At 29.8% G+C, this 27,955-nt stretch overlaps 1 protein-coding gene across 1 annotated transcript in view; it reads left to right on the top strand.

Moving 5' to 3' along the window:
• Positions 1 to 25,489, top strand: part of LOC107165659 (netrin-1-like) — a 75,126-nt gene extending 49,637 nt beyond the window's left edge. The window contains exons 3-7 of the mRNA XM_015514008.2: positions 18,372 to 18,521; positions 18,582 to 18,692; positions 21,871 to 21,939; positions 25,000 to 25,174; positions 25,262 to 25,489. Coding sequence (XP_015369494.1) covers positions 18,372 to 18,521; positions 18,582 to 18,692; positions 21,871 to 21,939; positions 25,000 to 25,174; positions 25,262 to 25,406 — 650 coding nt within the window. The 3' untranslated portion in view covers positions 25,407 to 25,489. The remainder of the gene's footprint in view (positions 1 to 18,371; positions 18,522 to 18,581; positions 18,693 to 21,870; positions 21,940 to 24,999; positions 25,175 to 25,261) is intronic.
• Positions 25,490 to 27,955: the final 2,466 nt, after the last annotated feature.

The following is a 27,955-nucleotide window of genomic DNA, read 5'->3' as shown; positions in this document are numbered from 1 at the left end:
TTTTAAACGTGAGTTTATATATTATATGATAAAAATGTATGTGCAGTGAAGTCTATTATTCAAATCTAGCATTACTTAAGCTTTGGTAATATTTAAAATGTAATCACAGTGTCTCCTGCTCTCTACAGGGTTGTGGTTAAGAATTGGATTTTCATCGTGTTGTCATGAATCTTTTAGCGAATCATTAAAAAGAAGGAGCGAAAACAAGAATAATTGTTCTCGAAACCCTCAGGCCAAAAACCACGAGGGAACGAATCATGCATTGACACTTGTATTTATCATAGTTGACTGCCTTTAAAGATATTGGGGGGAAATAAGAGTTAAAAATCGCATCAGTTTCCCAACTATGAACAGTGAACACTGAACACCCTTCAAACCCAATTTCAACTTATTTGGTTTTCCGAGTATTCAGGAAATGTACTTTGCACAATGGCTCCAAGTGAAAAATGATACAACAATGATGGATCACGGGACGTGTGAACTCGAATGTCTAAAGGTGAAAATGACATAGCACTTAAATCTAAATGGGTTTTAGTACTCACAAAAGAAAATTGTTTATAAAATCGTTAAAACAGGAGCATAAGATATTACATTTAAGTTGAATCTATATAAACAAAACTAATTAACATATTGACATATACAAAATGCAATGTATTTGTTTTTTTAATTTACACTTTTAAAATAATGTAACAATATTGAAGTAAGTATTTATTATACATGCATGAATACAAAAAAAAGATATATTTAACGAATATCGAATCTCAATATCTCATATTTCTCACAATAATTTAGAGAATACGATAAAGTGACAATTTAACTAATGAATCAAGTTACTATAAAAAAATAATACATTATCATACATACCTATACTGGTAGCCTAGGCGGATTTATAAATTATTCTATTTTTTTTTTCCTTTAAATAAGATGATTAGTAATAGGTAACAACTATATCAGCATTTACAGTAGTAAAATGTATATTTATAAACGTGTAAAATACGATATAATTTAATCATAAAATAAAAAAAATTTTAGTCAAACAAAATATATCCCACGAAAAACTTTCTACACTTATTAATCTAATAAAAATATATTCATCTGAGACTCATCATAAGTCATGCCTATCGTAGATATATCATTAATCTTTGAAAGTAATTGTATATGAAGATAATTGAATTAAAGATAATATAATAAATATGTAACTAGACAATGTGCATCATTGCGTCATGTGATTGATAGTCCATCAACACTTACAAAGTATTCCATTTATTTATAGCTTTAGTTTGAAAAAAAATGTATCTGGGTGTATTAAGTTTTCAAAAATGTTCCAAGCCTGAACTTAAGTCTTCACAATAAGTGGTTTTATTTCTATTTAAATGTCTAAATTAGTCTATTATTAGTGTGAGCTAAAATTTAATCATTGGCCATGCATTTACAGTATTATTATTACTCAACCATTTAGATCATAAAACCTCAGTGTTTCTAATATTATTTTATTCAATGTACCTGTACATAACAAATTATGTATTATATATTAATATTTATTGTAGACATGCCATACTTTAGTTAAATAGTTTAAAAATAATAATTAAATACAAATTAGTAGTAATGTATATTAATAGTTTTTAATATAATTTTACTTATAAAGGGTTTACCTTATTAATTTGAATATTTCAACATCCACGATCTTAAAAAGTAGTAAAATAATTAAACACAAACTTGTACATTATACTTTTTTATAAAATACAAATACCGTTTATAAGCTATAATAAAAAAAAAAAGGAAGAAAGTTAACAGCCACTTGAAATAAACAATCTCTTTGATGTTTACAGGCAGGCGCCATTAAAACCAAACATTTAAAAGTAATATATAAAATATATAATATAGGTAGATTTATATTTTTAATTGGTATAGTTAGTTTCTTGTACTTATATACATAACCAAACTCTACTTTTACTTAGATAGATATATATAACGATACACCTACTCATTAAATGGTTAAACATCTCGGAAGGTTTTTTTAACGATAAAACGATAATATTTTAATTTCAGAGACTGCTGGAAGTGAAGATCTTTTTTAAATTTTGTCCTTATCAATAGAAATTAGAAGACCGTATTACCAGGACAACTATTATCTGGTTGTGTAGTTTTTTTTTTTTGTCATATTTATATATTGTTAACATTTTAACAGCCAATAGGTATTGTATACATTCATTGCAATATTCAGTGTAATCCAGTTAGTATATATTACTTCTCATTAAATTAATATTCATTCTTCGTAAAGTTGTATATCTGTATAAGAAGTAAAAAGCAGTTAGAGAGCGTCCAAACAGGTTCTCACTATTATTATTGTGTTACAAAAATGTTATATTCACAGAAAACCTTATTTTACATATTACCTTCCTATTTTGGAATGTTTTTTTTTATTTAGTAGATATCTACTGTCATATTATAAACTTGACGGCTGACATTATAGATTGTAGTTTTCTTTCAAGTATATTAGCACTAGGCATTGCATTACACATAGGTATATTACATTTTATTTTATTTTATAAGAAAAAAATTTATAAAATTTATCAGGAAAAAAATCTCGTACTTAAATACTAAATTTTAAATAAATAACATTAGACTGTAGACTTATTTTGTTATTTTTATATGGTTTTTACTGTTGTTACTTCTTAGCATATTTAATTTGGTTTTAAGTTCCTACATTTGGTATTTTATTGCTTTGGAATGTTTATATTATACAAACGAATTGTCTTATTTTTATTTGCGTTGTCCTCAAGTTTAATGCGCCAATCATATCAAATAAATTACACTGTGAGGTGGAAAAAATCAAATATAGGTACATTACTTACACCTAAACAAATAAAAAGACAACTCGTCCGGCCCGCGATGAGAGACGCTAAAAATACCTAGTTTGAATGTATATTCATCAATGGTGGTCCCGCGGTATTATTAAAAAACACTTCGAACCGTTTCGTTATGATATTCAACACCTGGGTATAACTATTACGTTCGTGGGTCATCCATCAATGACGACTGTCACGTCCCCCCCACACCCCTCCCCCGCGACGATAAAACTTTTAAAGGAACAAAAAACCGGTAATCCGACGAGCAGTATTACGCGCTGCTACCTACACCTCATATACATAATAAATATAATTTTAATACTATGTATTAGGTATATACCGCATATATAAATGTGTGAAGGTATTATGATAAACGTGAATATATTGTCATCTGTTTTTGTTTTTTTCGTGCCATCATGTCACGCGCGAATCCTAATTAATAGGAACACCGGACAATCGGCGATGATGTCAAATCGATGAAAATAAATTATTGTCCGAGTGCAACGTAGTAGTTGTACCAGTCGCTGGTCGGGCGAATGGCTGCGGATTTATTTTTTCTCTCCTAGAATTTACGAGTGGACGTTTATTCGGCGGCGGGGTGGGCGGCGTGTAATATCTTCGCAATGGAAATCGGTAAACGGCTCTCCAGGGACAATTTCCTGCCCAGGGTAGATTGTTGACCTACACGTACGCGTGTATACGCCGTATGCGAGTGTGCTGTGTAGTGTATAATCCCTTGGAGAAATCTTATATCCTCGACAAGAACGGCCAGAACAACATTATCGTGGTTTTCGCAATAAATCGCATTTCTCTCATTTCTCGGGTTTCATTTTTTTTTCTCTTGCTTCGTCTTTCTTTTTTTTTTTTTATTATTAGTTTTGACAAATTTACCGTATATAATATCAATAAGTTTATTGTCGAGCACAACGAGGTCGACGAGGGAATACGCTATAAAACTTTATAATAGTTCATTAGTGCTATACCGATCGGTAGTAGCATATGAATTGTGTACGAAGCCTCCGGTGGACCAGTTTTTGGGGCCACTGTATTTTAGTGTTGAATGATCGGCTGGTTAGGAGAATTATGCGCTTCTCGTACCATACGCTTGGAATGATATCTATAATGATAATATTGTTATGAAAAACTAATTTTCTAATAATTAAAATAGGTGTAATACAATTAGGTACATCAAAAATTGATTTCTGTTTTATTTATTTTTAGATTAAAAATATTTACATGAATATTTACATGAATATTCTACAAAACCTACGATGTGTGAAGTGTCTCAACAAATTAAATTGTTTGAATAATTATGCGCACTGATAACTGGTAGTCTCATAACTTATATTACAGTAGGGAAGTTAAGATTTAATTTCAGTGAAAATAATTTCTTAATTTTTAATTAATCATTTAAAGCTTAAAATTTTATTCATTAAAAATATAGTGGAAAACTGTAAATAATTGAGTATAAATAATGAACACTTTTACTAATACAATTTTAATGACGTGATATTATCATAATGTCATTTCCTAAATCGTTCTCATGGACTTAATCAGACACTTGATCATTAATTTTAACAGATTCTGGAAATGAAAAAATATATATTTATATATATAATAAATTGCTGTAACTTAAGTAATGATTTCTTATTAAATAATCTCATGTCAATATTTCTTATTTTTATTTAGTTCCAAGCTACTTTTTTGTGGTAAGTATATGATGGGTATTTTTTTTCCTATGCTCGCACATTCTACCAATTTGGTTCATTTTGCAAAATATATTTCCATGTATTTTGTATATAGATAACGGTGCTTATGAATGTTTAAAATTAAATATTTTGGTTTTGTCTAACAACTCGCCCTCACATTTATAATATTATTGAATGGTTAATAAAATGTTGAACATCGTATTATGTTGCAAAAGTTATTCTATTTTATTTAAATATAATATTTCTTTTAAAAATGTACAAAATTATGCCGTACTAATAGTTTTTATAATACAAAAATATATTAGGTACCTATTTTTAATTGATTCCAATATTCCATTGTCTAAGACTGCATATGAAAATTATGACATTTGAGTACCTATACCTACTATAGAATAATAATATTTAAGAACTGAATATTACTGAATGTTAAAAAAAAAAATCAAATTTACAATAAAACGATAACATATACCATTAATACTTAACAGATACTTAAAAACATGTGCTTGTGGTCTACAAAGGTTTGATGTGTAAATACAATCCTTTAATTTATATCCCCTTCTATTTAAACTATCGGAAACCCGGAAATACGCTCTTACTGGACGTGGGACATCTCCTTGCATATGTGGGGGGGGGGGGACCGCATATAATATTCGGAATCGAGAAAAAATTACAGAAATGGTGTAAAGCAGCACGTGCTCCGATTTTGCGGTCCGATAAGTCTAATATAAATCGGCTTTTTTCATTTTCCCCTCAGACGTAAATATTAAAATCCGACTGGAATGGGGGAGGTTAGGGGGATAAATTTCGCTTTCATAAACGCGCTTAGGTCACCATCCCCCCTCTGTCTGTAGTATACCTGGGTACCAACTACCATTGTGTCGCTCGGGTCCGACTTAGTGTCATTCACAGGAGCAGGCCCCGATCACCGGCAGATGTTCTCGTTTTGTTCGACCGGCAATAGTCGGTGATTGGCCGATTTCAAAAGTACTGTTTGTTTATAATAGAATCGTTAATGTTGTTTTGGAAGTTATTTGTAGAAAAAAAATAAACGATCATTATTTTGATCCATATTACGTCCGTCTTCTATATCTATGAACAACTAGGTATACATCTATACGTACTACTGTACATCTCTCCAGTCCTCTGGAATAGGTACTTTTAAAAATTTAGTTTAAGTTTATTGAAATGTTTAATATATTTAATGGTACACTTAAATTGTTATTCTTAACGTAATGTATTTTAAAATCTTTATACAACAGTAATACACTTATCATTTTATTAATATTCAAACGTTATATTTATGTAGTGCTTTTACATTAATAATTATATAACATTGATATCATTACTCACTGAAATATTGATTAGAAATATTCATAAGGTGTATAAAATTATTATTTTTCATGATAAACACAACTTTCGTAGTTCATTGATCATTACCTAAATATTAAATTAATAATAATATTATAAAATCGTGATCGCACAACACCGTTCATTACAAGTAATAAGTTATTATTATTTTTCTTTTTATTACCAACAAAAATTTCCCTCGGCGACATGGGCCATTGAGTTACAAGGGTTATAATATACATCAACATATTTATAAAGGAAGTTATTATAACCTTATATTATATTGAATATAAAATATTAAAATCGATTTCTTAAATTAGAAGTATCAAAAATTAAAATATAATAATATTAACTATTAAGTAGTCATTAATAGTTAAATATTAATCTTATTTAAACTACTTAAACATTGTAATTTTAAATAAGTAATTATTATGGAGTAAATTACTTATGAGTAGATTTTCAAAATAACTATGTTACCTAGAAATCGAGTGTTAAATTTATATAATTTAGGTATTTGACAAAATTATACAAAATTATTCATAATCCACTTATTTTATAATATATTTTATTATGTTAATAGTTTTATGGGACGATATAGATACAAAGTTACATGATTTTATTTTAGTTTCTATACTTTGCTATCAAACATTTATACATACATCAATATTTGCATATCTGGCAAACAAGTTAAACTGTATTTATATTGTTTAGATTGTATAACGATAAGGTAATTATTTTAGCTATAGAGATATTATCGATTTATAAAACGAGAAATTTGACCTTATTTTTATACTTTTGTTTATTGCCTTACATTTTTCAGTTAGAAAATTGTATATTAGTTATTAAAAAGTTAATAATGTTAGGTATTCCTAAAAAATTCTGAAAAGATCGATTTGCACACCTTTTCCACTATGAAAAATGAACAATATATAATAATGTATACAGGGTTATTCATCAACTGTAAATGTCCATTCGATTTTTTCCCTTAAGTGGTAAATCATGAATTTTTTCAAACTGTAATTTTTGAAATTTTTAAGTACACTTATTAAATAGTATATTTTAAAAACTTGGATTACTATTTAAAGAGTAGTTTTGAAGTTACTAAACATTATAATGTAATATTATATAATTTATTCATGAAATTATTAATTTCATGATTTATTAAATGAAATTTAAACATAGTTAATAATATTTAGTCCCTTACTTCTATCACTTTGACAATTTTTATAAATTATAAATCCTCAATCAATTAATTTTAATTACAGTAATTCTCAAATCATCATATCCTCTAAACCTATCGTGAACTATCGTGAACAATCTTTGGTTGGTACATGATCATTTAGAAAACTTAAGAATAACTGAGACATTATTCTTTCAAATTTATATTTAGATATTCAAACATCTTCAACAAAAAACCTTGATAATTTACTGTAAAAATGATGATTTAATTTGAAAAAAAACTAAGAAATGTATATTTTCTCTGAATTGCATTAAATATTTAAGCATTCGGAAATATAATACTAAATAAACTTAAGACTCAAAATCTTAATAAATTCATTATTCAAGTATAAAAGGGAGGGAGTGAACATACTTGATGAAAACACTCTATCGGTACAGCAGTAGAAAACAATAATGTCCTGAATCAAAAACCTTGATCCAATATGTATATATATATATATATATATATATATATATATACGAGTATGTTTCTTACAAAAAGCGCAATAGTAACCGACTGTTTTAACCCGACGGAAATGCGTGAGTCACCTCTCCCTTGTTTACACCGTATATTGGGGAGCTGGGGGATTAAGCGAGAGACTCAATTATGGTCCACACTCACTCCCTTCCGACAACCCGCACAACACATATAATATTATAATACATCGCGATTTCATATTAGTATTATTACATATCGCCGTAGTCTGACAGCTCGTATGTTTATACCGAATATTACGGTTGCTGTTTGACAAATCGCTTTTTGCCAGCGTAAAACGTAGCCCGAGCAAAATGGCCCGATTTCTGTTGGCAGGTTTTCATTTTGCACCGATGCTATAAATGGTTTTTGAATTCCACGCACGAAGATTTTGTTCGCGGGAAGGTCAAATACTGTATACCCGTTTAACCGTTCTCTTATACGATTTAGCTGCAGTATATTTATATAGACGTAAATGTACTCGTGCGAAAGGGTTCTTCTCTTATCACTTATATCATTATATATATTTTTTACTTTGCCACTATAATTCTTTGACCGATAGAATACAAAAACGATTTTTTTTTCCTATTAAGTACGAAAAACAAAAGCAGCCATTGATATTCTATCGGAGATGACAATAATAATAATAATATAGGTACTTGGACTTTCGACACAATGATTTATTGATGTAGGGTAAAATTTGTATCGAGGGGTATCAATGCGGTGTTCAATATATATATATATATATATATATACAACGTGAATGGTACAATGCATATTATACATATTATATATTATATATGGATACGTGTTGTATAATAATGACGCTTCGAAATAATTGACAATAGACGGGTTTTATATGCTGGACCACAGCTATATAACTTACGCAATTCACACAATCATACTCCTTTAGCCGAACCTTTATTTTTCAGATAAAACTATTTACTCAAGTGTGACATTATTTTAAAAAAATACTCGTTTGTTTAACGAATGTGCCTTTAACTTTCAGCCATATAGTGCTTTATATAACTTGATTAAAATACTAACTTTTGATTTTACAATGATACGTTTTATATTTTTGTTAGATTTTCAACATTGAGAGTGGTTTTTGGTGAATTTTCTGGTGGATCTAAAAATTTCCAGTATCTTAATAATTGGGAAGAACAAAAAACTAAGGAAAATAGGGGTGTGGATTTTAACGCACACCATGTTTTCACAAAATTAATTTTCGTATTTTATTGTAATTTTAAAAATAATAAACGCGAATACTTGAATTATTCCTCAAATATTTATATTGGCATTTTCTTTAACGGGATAATAATAATAATATAATAAGTAGGTAAATACAAAGTTTTCGAAATAAATTCGATTTTCTGATGGTAATAAATAAATATTTTTAATATAATCATAATAATATACTTGATAATATAGGTTGACAGATCGACTTTGCTTAGAATTTTTATTTATGTGCATTGATTTATCATTAAATTCAAATTTAACACATAGTGACTTGCATTATACACTCGGCACGTTTTCCATTTATTATTTTTATATTTTCAATTTTTACAAAAGCAATTTAATGTTCGGTCATATTCTAATTCATTAGCATTTTTATAAAATATATAGAAAAAATATTTTTTGATTTTGAACTTCAAAACACAAATCACTTAAAATAAAATTTGAATAAAATTTACACGTATATATATATATTATTATTATCATGAGAGGAGGGATATTATATATTATGTTTACCTACCATTAAGTGATTATAAATTAATTGCGGCGTAGATATTTTTAATAAAACAGTCTACTCCATTTTATTTTATTTTATTCGGTGAATAAGAATGACTGGATAAAGAATTTTAAATTTATAACTTCACTGTCTTTACTTGACATTCAGTAGAATTTTGAAGTTTTTTAAAAGTTCGCTGTTCAATGGGCATTTTAATACCAATGAACTTTTAAACTCTAACGCACATTAATTAATTTAAATTTGTTTGCTTACCATAAATTCTAAATCAATTAATTTTCTCAAATAAAATACTATCCATTTGAAATTTATAACTTATATACACAGCTTTAGTTTTTAGTCTTGTATAAAAAAGATAAGACTGCAGTATTGTAATTTGATACATTTTCTATTCGATACTATAGCGGAATTCGATTTCACTAGTAGGTACTCAAAAAGTCTGTTCACTTTAAAATTTCAAAAATAAAATTTTTTACAGCTAACCCGCCGACAACGTTCGTCCTAAACATAACGGTCAAACTCTCGAATGCCATCCTTGGGTTTACGTTATTTAACGCGTATTCGTATTTATTTCGTAAACGTCGAGATCCAGTAAATTGTTATTCGGATGCGGTTTGTGATTGCCATCCTTTATATGAGCGTCCGTCCAATTTCGTTTATCACTGTCTCGCATCCATACGAACCGAAGAAATATTATGTGTAAAACCGGTAGTGTATGTGCGTACAATGCATATATATATATATATTATATCACATACGTATATTTATATACGTGTATATTGTATATTATAATATATACACCGACAATAAATCGACAACTTATTAATGAGTGCGCCCTCATGTGTGTGATAGTTTGTCTGCGTCGCGGTGCGCCGGCATTCCAGCGTGGGTTATATTATTATCATACGTATATGTATACAGGCTCGTTTGAAAATGGAGATTAAGTCGGACAGTGCGACAGGATAAAATACGTTTATTATTATTATTATTAATTTATTTTCCTCGTACAGGGCACCGTGGTTGCTGTGGCCGGGGATAGGGGGCATCGATTTACGGAAACCCATGTCCGAATATAAGAAGAGTTTGAGATTGCGTTGCGTAAATTCCACTTTACGGTTTCATTCAACTCGAATGCGACAAGAGATTGTATACATATTATAATAATATTTGTTATGGGTAGTGAAACTAGCGTCGTCGGTCGAGGTCCTACGTATTTCAATTATACAAATATATGCCCGTCGTATAGGTATGTAATATTGTCGTCACACGCAACTTATTTTATTTTATAACCGATTTTACTTAATAGTATGCGCATATAATCATCATTCATGGCTAGACCTAAGCGATAACCACTGGAGATGTCTTATAATAATAAACATACGCATGGTCATAAGTTATAAGTCTATGATCGATTCATCAGTATTATTTATATGGAGTGTCAAATGCAGTAGGTAAGCAGTCGATTAATTACACTTATTCAAACATTGTATCAAACGATTCGTTTTCTCTATCTATCACTCAATTTTCCATCTTCGTGAAATTTACAAGCAATGTATTCCGCCAACATGCAGTAATAGATTTATTATTTTTAACTCAAATCACGTACCCAGTGTTGAAATATAAATAAAATAAACAATGCTCTTAATTAAAACTTTTAATTATAATTTTAAAGTTTAACAAAAATAAATTATTTATAATATTAAAATATTTATACTAGGTAGGTGCTAAAATCTAAAAAGTCGTGTCACTATTTTAATTTATTTATTATTACACCTACCTATACATTATACCTCAAGAGGCACATTACAAGTCATAATAAATTAACTTAGAATAATTAATATTGTGTACGTTTACGTTATTTTTTAGACGTTTCAACTAAGAAAAAACATTTTGTGTAGGTATCTAATACCTATTGTATACCTAATACAATTTCTGTATGTTCCGACATTGTATACGTAGAATGATATTCAAAAATATTAATAGTTAATAGTAACGAAGTTAATCTGTATACATGTTTTCATTATTATTACTTTATGCTTATAAAAATATTTATGTTCTTGAATATACGTCCATTTTTCAATCAATTTCATTTTTTTTTCTTAAAAAAAAGGTATGATGATAAATATTAGTGCACGCTCAAAACAGAACAGTATAATAATATACAATATTGAATAATATTCATGTACATACAAACCAACTTGAATATTATCGTTTTGACAATCAGTTGGTCCGTAGTATGCACTTAAAATACCGATATGTTGTACCATTCGTTTTTACACTTCATGGCTGATATACTACATATATTATTATAATTTACTTGAACACATATTGGGTATATAATATTATATAAATCGTATAATAACAATTATTTATAAAGTAATAATTTATAGAATTTAACGTTTTCGATATTAATTCAATTTACATAATATTTCATTATTGTTCCCAGCAACAACTGCACTCGCCAGCGTTAAAATAAAAATAAACCCGAAACGATTTATTCGTTTTTACACTTGGGTATATTTACACCGCGCGCGCACGCTAATGTTATATTATAATAATGTGGACAACGCATAATATGTGCCTACATTATATTGTGTGAACGTTAATTCCGTTTGTTGCGCACCCACCTCGTGCAGTCCGGAACTGCACCGCGTTTCGCCGTGTGTGTGCTCGCACGAAAAGTGTACACATTATAGCCCTGTGCTCCCAAAGAGTCTTTTGCGGGTTAAAAGGGCCAGTAGGATTTAGCTGATTTATGTAAGCTGCCCGCAGCCTAACGCACCGTTATTTACGCACTCTTGATGGCCGCGTGGTACCTATATATAATACGTCCTACCTATGTGTCCTATACCCCAGCGGGTGATATAATAATAATATGGTTTTCATTAAATCTTTCCGAAATGTTGAAAAGTGATGCGATTTTTCACTAGGTAGCTTTACTCAGTGGCGCCGAACCCTATAATAAGGTCGGGCCATGGCCCGACATATTTTGAAAATTTAAGATATAGGGCCGCTTCATATTGACCATTTTCCTCTCCACGGTATGCCATTTTTCCGATATTAAGATGTTGGGCCTCTTGAAATATTTTTCGCCCTACTAGATTTTTAGGACTTCGGCGCCACTGGCTTTACTTATATGCTGCACTATATTTTATATACCAGCATTTCCTTGTCGAAATCGCCCGTTTACATGTGCGAACGTGTTCACCGTCTGCAGTGTCTGGCGGCGTGCTAATAATAATGCAATTACGCGCGCACGGTAATATTTTGCAAAATATGTTCGAAGATGCAATTAGGCCATATTATAATAATAATATAGGAACAGTGCCGCCTATATGTCGTCGCCACGTGCGTCAGCTACACCACGCAGTTGCACTTAAATTCGTAGTCATATTTTCTCGGTTTATATAGTTAAGTTATGTTTTCCAGTAATCGGTCTCGTCGGTAATAATAATAATAATAATACGAGGGTCGTTAGTTATGTTTTAACCACGGCAGCGGCGGACCATCCCACACATATTATCATTATTATTATTATTATTATTATTATTATTATTATAGTCGTCTTCATCGCCACGGAGCGGAATAGGTGTCTGCCGGTCCACGCCTTTAGGGGCCTATATTAATTTCTACCGAGTCATTAGACAATCATATTAGTAAAAAAAAAATCCCCCGACCCTAAGTTTATTAACAATAAATTAGACAAGCTTCCCGTAACTCTATACCCGCGTGGTACGCTGGTATTATAAATACAATGTCACACACTGCTATAGATGTTTTTTTTTGTTTCAATTAAATTTAATCTTTATTTTTCGTATGTGTTTGACTTGCAAAAGCCAAAGACAAATCCTACGTCAATAGTTCGTGTTCATTATTTTATATGATAATTTAAAAAATTCAGAGTAATATATAATAGGTATATAAAATATTGTTAAGTATATTTTTAAAGCTTATTTGATTTATAGAATACCAAGAATATACGTATACCATAATAATTTATATGCATTGATTTTTGTTGGTATTTTTTTTTATATCTTCTATTCCTGCGCCTGCTTAGGTACCTGTATTCTATATATTAATTATAAAACTAGTAATTTGTAATAAATATTCTAAAAATATTGCATGTAATTTGAGTGAAAATGAAACTATAAAAAAATATTTTATTATTCGAGTATACATATAGGCGTACTTATCGTTATACAAAAACAAAATTATACATAAATAAACATATATAGGTACATATGTATGTAAACTGAAATGTTGTCGTTTTTAGATTTGTATGTCATGAGAACTTTTTTTGATCACCTACCCTAAATATATTTAAATCAATTCACTGAAAATAATAGAATAACCCGTTATAATATACCTATGCTACAGGATAGAGATATGAGATGGCAGGCTGCATGCAGGAAGGCTCAATAATTATATTTTGTAATGTTTTTGGAGTGGGGATTAAGTACGGTATACAACGTGCGATCGGTAAATTTCATTAAAAAACAAACGCGAGCGTAAATTATTGGATCCGAACGACCCCTACACACTCGGCTTAACCCGATTTAAGACTAATTGGATAACATTACCGGTCGGAAAATAATAATCGATTTTTATCCGTTTAAAAACTTTTCGAGCAATTTGCCGCGAAAACGAGGATTTATTAGGTCGAACAGACTCGCGACTACCACGCCATTATGTATACTATATATAGTTAATAGTTATCCACAAATCGTTTATATTGTACCTAACCAGTAAACAAAAATATGTTTCGTGATCAGCGTCCTAAAGTGAAACGGACAAAATTCTGGTGGAGGTACTTCTTAATTATTGAAAAGTACTTAACGAATATTTTTTTTTCCTTTTTTTTTTTTTTAAATAGAATCTCATTAACACTTCATTCTACTATGACCTCCGGCGAAAAGTGGCCATCGGTAGCACGGCGGCACGCTGTCATTGATTGTATTCGTTCGTTCTAATAATTATCGTACCAATAAAATGTTTTATTTATCATCTATAAAATATCTTCGGGCGTTTGATATTCGTCCGACGCGTATAATACATAATAATATAATATAATGAAAAAGTTAGTTGGATAAGACTACTCAATAACCGTTTATGATTGATTGTCGTTTTTAATATTTATCGATCTCGAAGCATGTAATTTACGTAATCATATTTGACACGAAAATAAACTAACGATAACGAAACAATACAACTTTGACGTGCAGGTAAACGTATAATAATATACTAATTAAATTTTTTTTAAGTCAGATAAATAATAATAACCGGAAAAACGTATGTATAGGTATACGCATTACGCACGCACGCATAACTATATTATTCATTATAATGTATGCATATTTTATTTTCTATATGACGCGTATAGGCCCTCGAGCTACGCGGAAACACTCCAACACTAAATGCAAAACTTCGAAATGTCTTTCGAAATCTCCCCGACAAATTGTAAAACACCGCTTTGGGCGATAATGATGCAAATGTGCAACAACGTCACTTTTTTTTATTTTACGCCTTTAGAGTATTAATTGCGAGCACGTTCGTCTCTCCAAAGGGATGAACAGATTTATTAAAAAGTCTTAAAGTGAGTCGTATATATAGTATTATATACACTTGTACCCGATCGCTTTCACCTTTTATAGTTGTGTTTGTTTTGCTACTGAACCTTTTGAACTGTAAACTAATTTTGCTGCCTATATTTGCTGTGTTGCCTCTGTGTCGCACGTGTATAGTCATGGCCATATAATAGTCGTATGCCCCTGCAACTGACAGAAACGATCATTTCAAAATAAAACTCTTAGAAGAACATTTTATTGTATTAAAATGTATACAACTAATACCTACATTATGTATAATGTACCTATATGTATATGTAATGTATGTGTGTGTATGTGTGTGTGTGTGTGTGTGTGTGTGTGTGTGTGTGTGTGTGTGTGTGTGTGTGTGTGTGTGTGTGTGTGTGTGTGTGTGTGTGTGTGTGTGTGTGTGTGTGTGTGTGTGTGTGTGTGTGTGTGTGTGTGTGTGTGTGTGTGTGTGTGTGTGTGTGTGTGTGTGTGTGTGTGTGTGTGTGTGTGTGTGTGTGTGTGTGTGTGTGTGTGTGTGTGTGTGTGTGTGTGTGTGTGTGTGTGTGTGTGTGTGTGTGTGTGTGTGTGTGTGTGTGTGTGTGTGTGTGTGTGTGTGTGTGTGTGTGTGTGTGTGTGTGTGTGTGTGTGTGTGTGTGTGTGTGTGTGTGTGTGTGTGTGTGTGTGTGTGTGTGTGTGTGTGTGTGTGTGTGTGTGTGTGTGTGTGTGTGTGTGTGTGTGTGTGTGTGTGTGTGTGTGTGTGTGTGTGTGTGTGATTGTCTTTACTAGATCAATTGTATACAATTTATACCTACATATGTATACTCATATACTTATAATATTGATACAAATATGCAATAATAGCTATTTCCGAAAATCAATCGCAGCTTGGGGAGCCATAAAAATCCGTAGGTGCAGTCAATTTTTAGTGGTTCACACTGTTCGATGGTTTTGAAATAAATTCGTTTCAAAATCTTTGTTTGTAAAAATCCTAAAAACGATATATCGTTTGGCTACTTAAACTACGTTTGGAATACACTGTATTGTAGTGATATATTAAGACCGTATAAAAATTTTGCAATTAACACAATTCATTGAATACATTATACGTAGGTCATTACATTCTTATAATAATAATAATATAATATAAAATATATTCTAAACAGTAAATACAAAGATAACGATTATATTTTATGTTAAGTGCATAATATGCACTATGATGTAGTTGTGTATAGTTACATGTATGATGGACCTCATTCTCATACATAAATAGGTTGTATAAATATATAATATAATAATTTGTTTACATGAATTGTCAACTCTAACCAAACACTTAAGACTATATACTATATGTATACTATCAATTGAATATATATGCATACAATACAATTAAGTACATAAAGTCGCTTGAATAAACAATAGAAAAACAAACAGAATCCAAAAATGATAATTAACTACCTTATTAAAATAATACACTGTGTAATGTGTATACATAGAATGTATATCTACATTTGTTTATACAAAATATAAACAATCATACAATTATTTTTCTTGCTGAATTAAAGATTGCTTCTAAATTTAATGTGTCCACGCTCTATACCCATTGGTTATTATACAATTGGTTATGGTTAAATGTTTTCTTATGCACTATAACTATACGAGCTAGGTAAAATTATCTCCAATCACCTACACCGCTACACCTAATACCTCGTAAAATTCGTTTGGGTTTTTTTAATTCTATTTATTTTTATTACCTTTAGATACATGAATATTTTGAATTTGATTTCTTATCTGTTGGATCTTTGACGTTATATTTTTTATTAACATGGACATTTTCTTAATGACTATTTTACCCTTGAATATTATCACCTATTACCATTATAATAATTCAATTTATGAATACAAATTACGCAATAAGCATAATATTATTCAAAATGAGTTCTTTACCTAAAAGGCTTAAACATACTAACTTTCTTATGTTACATATTCATGTTATACAATCAATCATTATACTTCATACAATATTAAAGAATATTAATTGGTCTATACAGTGTTATAGTGTAAACAAAATTATGATTTCACAAAAAGAGAGTATGTATCCTATGAATACAATTAACAGATGCTAAATATACTACCTACCTACTTATTTTATATGAATATTTAATGGTGTTCACTGTACACTGTACATTGTACAATATAAGAAGCCGTATATTATGAGCAATTTTAATTATTTGAGATTAGCTTATTATAATTTATCATTAAGTGTAGATTAAAAACAAGAATTTCAGCCCCAAAGGGAAAATAAAAATATCATGTTATTTGGTGTAACATTTTGGCAGCATGCTACTAAATATAAATTAGCTGTAGGTAAATAAAAACATAATTTAATTGGAAATTGTGAAAAGTATTTAATTATTATTATTTATTGTTATTGTGAAAGGCGACGTCATTATTAAAATTGTTTTTGGGGTGTTTGACGGGTGTGCCCCTAACTAACCGGCGGGCTTATAGGAAATTCTTCTAATAATTAATTTCATTCGGTTCATAAAATTTCTACAATATCCTATTCATTATGGTAATTTTCCAGGGAATTAAATTCACCAATCGTCTGATTGGTAATTAAATATTTAAAAATAAATACTTTTGAAACTTTTGCCCAAGGATTAATGCGATTTCGAGCGAATTCTCGCAGTGGAAAACTAATTTTACAGTACATTTGTCGAATATTCTAGTTTGTCTGTTCATAGAATAACAATAATATATCTTTTACCAGACCCTGACCTGTATTTGGACACCACTGGTGCAATTCTTTTCGATTTACTATAGTTACTCTCCGTTGCCGTTTTTTCATCCCTCGAGGCACCGGTGATTTAGCATCTCCTTAAAAAACTTCTATCTGATATGCGTATACTTATCTTAGGTCCCCTCTGAAATTACGATTCTGTAAATTTATCGCAAAAATATATCGATTTTGGTTAAGACTTGGCAAATACATTCTCCTAAATGTGTTTTTAAGTCCTGCCCTTTGACGAATTTACAATTACATTAACTTTAAAATATATAGGTATATTTTTTTGCGATTGAAATATATACTCTTAAATAAAAACTAACTATTAAATTTATTTATGACTAAATAATAAATACTGAAAATAAATACCAATAATTAGGAAATCTCTGTTTTATAGTTTTGATTTATACATATAAATAACAACTATAAGTTAAAAGGGTTTTAATCTTGTACAGGTGTATGATATATGTAAAAAATAATATTTAACAAAATATCATGACACTGGTAGGTACCTACTAGTTAAAACTGTATATATATATATTGGTTCTGATTTTATCGACTTAAATATTAATTGTCTTAAATGATGAATTCTATCATATCATAAAATGTTATGTTAAATACATTTGAAATAGTTAAATGACATAAGTATTTATTTAATTTTTCAGCATGCAATTGTCATCCAGTTGGCGCATCCGGTAAAACATGCAATCACACTACTGGCCAATGTCCATGCAAGGATGGCGTGACCGGGATAACATGCGACAGATGCGCTAAAGGATACCAACAAAGTAGATCGCAGATCGCGCCATGCATAAGTAAAATTTTATATATTAATGACATCAACTTTTAGTCTATTATTAATTCGATTTTTACAGAATTGCCTTCAAAGATTTTTGTGAATCAAATGTCGTCGGATGCTCGTGCAGCAGGAAATGAAGGAGGAGACGAAGGAGATTATGATGAAGATGACGAAGATAACCACCACGGTATTTAATAAAAATTTTACCTATTCAATATTTATCAACTTAACATTTTATTATTGGTTCTGATTTTGGAACTTTTTACTCTGATTCGTATTTTTTTATTTAAAATATGTATTTTTATTAAAGTATAATGTTAATTATATACAATGTTGTCACTCAAAACAAAAGAAAAAATGCAATTAATTGAAATCTCGTCCTACAACAATCTAAAACAATTTATTTTACAAAAAATGTATTAAACATTTAATACAAAATAATATATTTATATATCGCGGTATATATGTACATTCGATTATACTTGTTTTATATTTAATATTATAAAAAAATATTTTTTTCTCTATTTTCTTGGGCACTAACCCACCTATTATGTTAATTCAAATAAAATCATTCGAGATATCGTCCCCAAGGGATTTAAGAATTCGTGGGCAAATATAGCTAGGTTCGGATCGGATCGGGTTCGTCCAAATCGTTAATGGATTACCGGCTCGGTGCGACCGACCAAGGGGGTGTGAGGCCATTTATCAAAGTCAAATTCCGTTTTTTTTTAAAAAAAAAAAAAAAAGAAAAAGATAATCTACAAAATTTAACACGTTCATCACGATCGCTGCATCAGTATAAACACGATTATTTTTCTTACGTGAACCTACTCATTACTCGCCCTACAGGATGAAGAATGCGTATAGCGACTACTGCACGGCAGAAAAAAACAAGACTTTATAGTTTGTACATATTACATTTTTATACATAATAGGTGTTTTAATAACGTTTTAATTTTATTTCCATTTGCAGACTATACATAACATACAATGTCTAATAAAGTAATAAGTGGTTAATGGCGAGTGAAAGAGAGAGAGGGGAAGAGAGACAGGACGCTCAAGAACAATATTCTTAGTTTAGATTAGTGAATGACGGAATGGCATTTTTATTTTTTTTATTGATCTGAAATATATATCGACAACTAGGCCATTAGTACACGAATTTTTGATTACATTGTTAGTATTTTAGTATTTACATGATTACATTAAATTAATTTGTACAATTCTGTTTTTTTTTAAGAATAAGATTAAGCTTTTAACGTCCTGTGGGTTTGGCCCTAGTGCTTGACAAATTTGTTCTGAGATATGGTATTGATTTCGATACTGGTTATATTTTTGACATTCTGTAATGATGTGGTTGACCGATAAAAGTACATTGCACGAGTCGCATAGTGGAGGATCATCTTTGCTCATCAAGTAGCTGTATGTTAGGCGTGTGTGTCCGATTCGGAGGCGGTTTATTATGGTTTCTTCTTTATTTTTATTTTTTATTTCTACGGAAAACGACAATACGTCTTTGAATCATAGGAGTAAACGCATTCATCGGAGCTTACAAATTGCATAATATAATATGCGCGCAGATGATTAAAAATGTCCGATTCGGCCGTGTAGAGGGAGTGTAGACCTAGAAGGTATAAAGGCTGACATATAGATAACGGTGTTGTTGTTGAAGACGATGAGGGTTAACTTCTTTGGCTAGCAGACAGTCGAATATAAATAAACCCGTACGCAATTTAGCGAAGATGTTATCATTAAGGGGAGGCTGGAGGCGTATATAATGATCGTCGGTATAACGTGTGTGTACTCGAGACTCGTATAATATAAATAAAGTGGCGTGCGTCTCGCCCCTTTGCTGCAGATCTAATGTGTTTTACTGTGGAGAAAATCGATGGTTTTCGATCTTGGCCCGTAACGCATTACGCGAACTGCAAGACGACATTTTATCTTTTACCTACCACGCTGCAGGTTTAACACTCGGAATAATAAAAATATAGACCTACCAATACATGTATACAATATACATATATCGTCGGTGATACGATTCACCGAAAACGTTCTCGGGGGATACATATTATAGTTGGTGAGTGTAGTATGTGTATATTAGAGAGAGATGCTTACCAACAGAGAACGAAAGCGATAAACGAATCAACAAAATGTATCTTCAATTTAAAACTTACAAGCATATTACATTAAGTGTCATGGGCGTCCCCAGACATTTTTCTAGAAGGGTGAAAAATTAATTTAAAAATAAATGAAGATTTTTCATACAATTTTTGCTTAGGTACAATGATGCTTACAGTTTAAAAGTATAATCTATTATGTTTACTAAATTGGCGCGTTACAGATAATGCTTTGGAAAAAAAAAATTTAACTCTAGAAGGGGGAATGCCCCGTCTTGCCCGCTCTGAAGACGCCCATCAAGTAGAGTGAGTATAATATTTTGTGATGGTGCATAACGTCAAAAAGCGTGTACGGTCCTCGTGGATACTCATCATACATCAACTGTTGTAGATGACTTTTATAGTCTGTGTGTTTGTGTGTGTTTGTGTGTGTGTGTGTGTGTGTGTGTATATTATTATAATGATAAGGATTGAAGTGTTTTGAGCCCGAAACCTGACACCGATTCGATGAGGAGATTGACAGTTGTTGGTATATTATGAGGTGTCGTCTGTGGCGGCGGTGGGAGTGGGAGGGGTAGCGGACACGATAGCACAGAAACATTAAACCTACCGCGACGGTGATAACTGGGCCATTAATTTATCCACTTTTATGTGTGGGGTGGTCTCCGTTCAACAGGTTCATGTGGCCTGAATTAAATATTTCGTGTTTTGACTGTCGCCCGCCTATATATTTATATAATATATGTGGGTATGTTATAAATACACATAGGTATTAAAATAAAAAAAATGTGACGTTCATCAAACGACGTGTCCGCATGCCGCCTCTTTGAGATTAAAAACTCATCGTAAAATCATCCCCTACCCAAACCTTGATCCCAATGATAAGGTTCGACAGTATGGTCTTTCGACCGGGTTTTTGTATTTACCGTTTGTAAACTAACACTTGACATATAGGTATTATGATTATTTACCATGTAGTTGTGTTTCACATATTACAATATTGGGTAGGTATTTAGGTCGTACTATTTATACTATTATGTTTACACTTAATAATTTTAACTGTACACATTATGCACATATTTTAGGTATCGGCAAACGAACTATTGTTGTACCTATACATATAAGTATAATATTATAATATACGTTTTCCTTTTTTTATGGTTTTATTGCGATACATCGCCTTGGATAATCGCTTTATCGTATATACTATTATACTATATTATAAAAAAAGTTTTTGTTTGGCAGATCAATGCGGCAAGTGTCGATCCGGAACCAGGAGACTGAATTTGAACAAGTACTGCCGTAGAGATTACGGTAAGTAAATTATTACCTATTTTAACAGGATCCCATACATATTTATACGATCGAATGACGCGAGGGTCGTTTAGTTGTAAATACTAAATTGTAAGTTACATAAAAGGAGATAGACGCGGACCAAACATCAAATGGGAGTCACGGGTTTTCTTGAAAAAGACATATTATAAGGTATAAAAACGATTTTTTTTTTTAAATATACACAAAGAAATTGAAGAACTATAGCTTAATAACTATTTACGCGTTTTTAAACATGTCAAATATAAAGAAAAAATGTATAAGTAATATTATGTACATATGTAGTAAAAATGTAAATTTTCTTTACCTACTCAGGTTTTAAAGGTATAAGGTTTGTCTTGTACATAGTGTAATAAATCGCTTGTCGAGTACACCGGCAGACCAGGAAAATAACAATAAAAGACACTATCTCGACGGATAAATCTGTAAACTGTCGTAGCCTCATAGGTTTATTTGCATTTTAAATCTAAATTAAAATTGAAATTATATTATACTACAGATAATTTTATATCATTGTAAAGTACTTGACGATTAATTGGAATACGTTTTAATTAATTAGTCGCGTATTGCCTATAATATCGGATTATTAACTTAACTGACACATAAATATTATTATGTTTAAACAAAATAGGCATTGACTTCGTTGATCGTTAATCATATGATTTATTTAAAACAACATAATTTAAAGGTACTATTTATAACAATTCCAATCTTAAACAATATTTGTTAAGTTGTAACTATATAATTAATGCACTATACAGTGTATAATACGAGTAGTATCGGTAAACACTATTATAGTGCATCTAACCATAGTCATTAGTAGACGCAGATTTTTTTTGAGAAAATTATAGATTTACTTAAATTTCATTTTATTTAAAATTTTAATTATATTTAGAGATTTAATAAGAACATGTCAGGATTATTTTGTTTTCAATAACCGAGAAGATCTCTTATACTATAGTATATTCGACAATGATGTTGCAGAGCATCATAAATATGACTCTCTTATTATAACAAATTAGTCACTGGTTAGAATAGAGCTCTTAATTAATTTAAATGCATTTGATTTAACAGCATCTTTTTTATACCATAATTTTAGAACAACCTGATCGTCTCCGTCGTGTAATATCTCGTGTAATCAAAGAAACGAAATTATCATTTTAAAACAATTTAAATAACTAATATGATAAGGATAATTGACTTTTACACGCTTAACAATATTTTGTGTGTGTAACATCGTTATAAGATAGCCATATTTTTTCCATAAAACTGATGAGATTAAATTTGACCTTATATAATATATTATATTATAATATTTTATTATTAATGGTAGATGTTGTTTATGGAAAATAAATCATCCTGATGCAATAGCTGGTGCAGCCTATTATTATGAATTTAACTTTTTCCCAAATATTTTAACTGTACTGAGCGATTGTTTAACAGCAAGCATTCATCATTTCAGATTATTAAAAAATGTTTTTATACATATAGTTTTAAGTCATCACAAAATTATATTTTTTTATGGTTTTTCGTAAAGTAAAATACATTTTTCATTTATTATCTTGAAGCAGAATATTTCTCAAGTAATTATGATTCATTAAGTTCTAATTTTAAACGAGTAGATAATTAGTTATAAACTTATAAGAGCTTAAAATTTAGAAGCAGAGTGGACAGTGGATTGGCGTTGTTTATGTTGGTCTGCCTAATATAATAGGTACTCCGCTTATCTAAATTTTAAATATTTGTAACAAATTAACACTTTACTCGTTATATTAAATTTCTTTGAATTAAAATTAAAAAAAAAAAATATTTTGTTTCCCAATATGAAATTCAAAATATTTGTAGTCATTCAAAAAAGTATAAAACTTAAAAATATCCTTTTTTCAAAACCTTGATTTTAAATTATCTAAAATAAAATATTAAAAAAAACATATAGGTATCCTGATATTGAGTGTGTGCAGGTATTTAAAGAATCATCCAACATATTATTAAAATCAATACAACATTCTGTATATACTTATTGATGTATGAATAGGTATAGGGCATCTATATGACTTTTCTTTAGTTTTTTACTTTGAAAGTTTTGAATAGAAACCGCCACTTGTATACAGAAAAACTCATGAGTTAATTTATTTAATTTAATAAAATGTGACTTTATTCTATTTGAGTGGAAAATATCTTCTTTTTACGGCTATTGAATATCGTAAACAAGTTCAATATTTTGAGCCAAAACAATTTCACGAAAACCAATCAACTTGACGGAAATATGTACTAGTATAAAATTCCTACGCTATGAAACACGGTGAAACATATACGGCCAAAATGTATATACCTATATAGGTATAAGATAAAAACATTCATATCATACATAATAATAATAATAAAAATAATATTAATGACAACTGTTTAGGTACACAGGTACACTACACTTAATAATCAAATAAGTTAGAAGACATTTGACAACCATCGTATATCTACATTCACCGCTCAGTAAACTAATATATATATATATATACTATATATCTACCCATACATAATAAATTATTATTAATAATACCTATGTATATACATTATACATAGTATATACTATTGCATATATATTATAAATAATATATAGATAAGTATTTTACTTATGTTGTATACCACATATACCTATATAAAGACATACAGTAATATAGAGTGGTTCTTTTGATAATGCAAATTAATCAATGAAAATCTTTTTTTGAAAATTTAAGTTTAGTAAATAAGTACATGCAATTTTAACATATTATTATATTGTTAACTACCTTTATATTTTTTGGAGTATTGGACGTTGGTGAATCCACTATAAATTTTTGATTTTTAAACGACAATACAGACATTACTACAATCATTTAAAGGTCAAAAATTGACCAACCATTGTTTAAAGTTTTAAATAAAATAGATTTCCAAAATAATTTATTATGACCATCACCGGCTCACCGCATACTATGACTTGTAATAATAATGATGTATATCAACCATAATGACAACATTTTAAAATACCACATATTTTTTGTACAGCGATATTGGGTAAAATGTCGGAACCGATAGTTTCTAAGAACTGGGCCAAATTCACGATGAACGTACAGTCGGTGTACAAGCGCGGCCAGGCGTCCAGACTTCGCAGGGGACCGACCACGTTCTGGATACACGACAACGATCTAAAGTGCAAATGTCCCAAGATCAAGCCCGGAAGGTGAATATATATATTTGTGTTATTTTATGGTGGTATTACATAATATTATATATTGAATGTTAATTTCTTTCCGTCTTCATTTCATAGGCTTTACCTGATTCTCGGCAAGGAGAACGACGGCGAACGGCGCGACGGACTGGTGTTGACGCAGAGGTCAATAGTGATTGAGTGGCGAGAAGAGTGGCACAACCGCATGCGGCGATTCCAGAGACGAGCCCAACACTGTGATTAAAAAAAAAAAAACGAAAAACGTCATTAAAAATTACAATATTATATTCCCTCAGCGAGAAATCACCTTAAAGATATATATATAAATATATCATCCACCAGAACCACCAACATCTCCCACCACCACCACCATTGCGGGGCAACTTTCTTGTTCCCTGCAGGCTTCTATAATAATAATATTATATACGATACGAGTCTCCCCTTATTATATAATGGTTCTTTTCGTCCTTATTATAATATTATAGGTAGATAGGTACGTAGGTAGGATACTCTTCATAACCGTAATATATTATTATTATTATAATGTATACCTAAACCGAACACGAAATTTTATTATTTCTATAACTATAGGCATAAATCGTTTATATAGAATACACGTGCGGTGTATTGTTATGTGTGTACGTGTGTATTGTGTGAGTATTATAGAAAGAGTTCACGGCGTAACCGGTAGTAGACACATATTATAGTATGGCCACTTATCTCTCCATTCTAAATATTAGGTGAAACATTAAAATAATTCTAAATATTATACTACCGATACAAATATCATGTATCTTCGTGGTGTATTTTGTAACTCTCTTAAGTCATTAGGTTAGCGTCGAGTACGTTTTTTCGTCTATTCGTGTATGCATACAATAATGGTTATAGTTGAACATTTTTATTATACACCTATATATTATACTACATATAAATGTTTTAATAAAATATGTAATAATATGTAATCTTAGCGCGTTCGCATAAAAATTTATTAGCATAATACAATAACAAACAATTCCATTATATTATTAGGTATTATTATTCTTATACGATATAGTATTTTATAAATTATTTAATCATATTAATTATTATCTACAACCAAGTGTTCTAGAATGGATAAACTTTCCCTTATCCCATTGTGTTGGCACAATGCATGGTAGGCATGCTGCTGTGGCTTGACCATCTGCACATTGGAGTAGGATGATCGTCGTCCACGAATCGTTCACTGCAGCAAAGTGTCGCTTTTAGTCGGCTCCCGCCCATATACTATTGCGCTCGCAGTTAACTGATAATTACCTAAATCAAAAAATCTTTAGTCATCTCATTAGAGTTTTTGGTGTTCAAATTTATGTATAGTATATACGATATGAATTTAATACGTGTATGCGATAATATTATCATAATATAATATATTATAACACATTATATTCAGTCCTTATTATCATTATATTATTATTATTATTATTATTATTATTAAAGTTAGTATCAATCCGTAATATAAGTAGTAATTAGTATCTTATACAGCATTTGTAATTCCTATTAATTTATATTTTAAGATACCTCATCGGTTTTCAATTTTATATATATATATATATAAATATATATGTGCTTATTTTTTTTCTTTACTGCGTGTTTGATACTTGTAAAGTGTACGTTTATTTTATTTTTGTTTATTTTTTATTTATAAATGAAAACCATTTTTATTTAACATATTTTATTTTATAGTTTTTAAACAATTATCTACTTACCCACTATCATACAAAAAAAAAAACCCATAATGTAAATATGATTATTATTAAAATTTAATTATTTAATAATAATAATTTTTGCATGGAAAGAAACAAATTGTATTAATACACATTTTTTTTTTTATATATATATTATTATATTTGTTATTTAATTTTGTGTTATGTATATTCTAATCATCTTCCCCACCACTCTAATTTATTTGTAAAATTTCACAGTAGAATGATGTATAATCTTTTTTTATCCAAATAATAAAAGTTTTTCGTGGTTAAAACAGTTTTCACAACATTTCTCTCTCGCTATTTTATGTTATTGTTGTATTTTAATATAATACAACCACCAGAAAACACATTTTATAAATCGCAATAGTTGGTAAAAAAAAACAATTCATCTTAATTATGTTTTATAATGTAGTACAGAGTGCAATAATAAATCTGTGAATTCGCACTTTCTCTTAATGAACTAAAATTGTATCGTCGGAGCAATATAAATATATATTTGTTGTCAATGCGGGGTAGGTTTACTTATAAGTTGGTACGTTCAAATCATCGATCAAGTTTGTCTATTTAAATAACCTCTTAAGAAGACGTTGTACCGGCATGTGTGGTCTACGTCTCACTAATTTACAATTTATTTCAAAAATATAATCTATATTATACGATTTTTTTCATATTTAGAAGAATTTAAAATTTTTTAAAATTTATGTGTAAGATCATTATTTAGGGCTCTACGAAGTTTAATTTTTAATTTTTAAAATAAATTACAAGCATTTTAAAATAGAAATTTTTTAAAATGTCATTAAAATACTCATAACTTACTTGAGAATTTAAATATCAAAAAAAGCCTATGACTCTATGAGTTTCTTACTCCAAATTGTATAATAAGTCAGTTCACTATAATATTTAAAAAGTGGGTAGGTATTAGGTAACACTTGGATGTACAAAAGGCACAGAGGCACTATATTATACAAATATATCGTTATATACGAAAAACTATTCTGAACGAAGACTATCTGTCAGCCTATAATATTTCTAAGTAGGTATATTTTAT

The sequence above is a fragment of the Diuraphis noxia genome, unplaced genomic scaffold (genome assembly GCF_037042655.1).
Source record: "Diuraphis noxia isolate RWA-SAM2 unplaced genomic scaffold, SU_Dnox_SAM2 contig0002, whole genome shotgun sequence".
Lineage (NCBI taxonomy): Eukaryota > Metazoa > Arthropoda > Insecta > Hemiptera > Aphididae > Diuraphis > Diuraphis noxia.
Note: the sequence above shows the minus strand (reverse complement) of the source record. Positions and strands in the feature narration are given on the sequence as shown.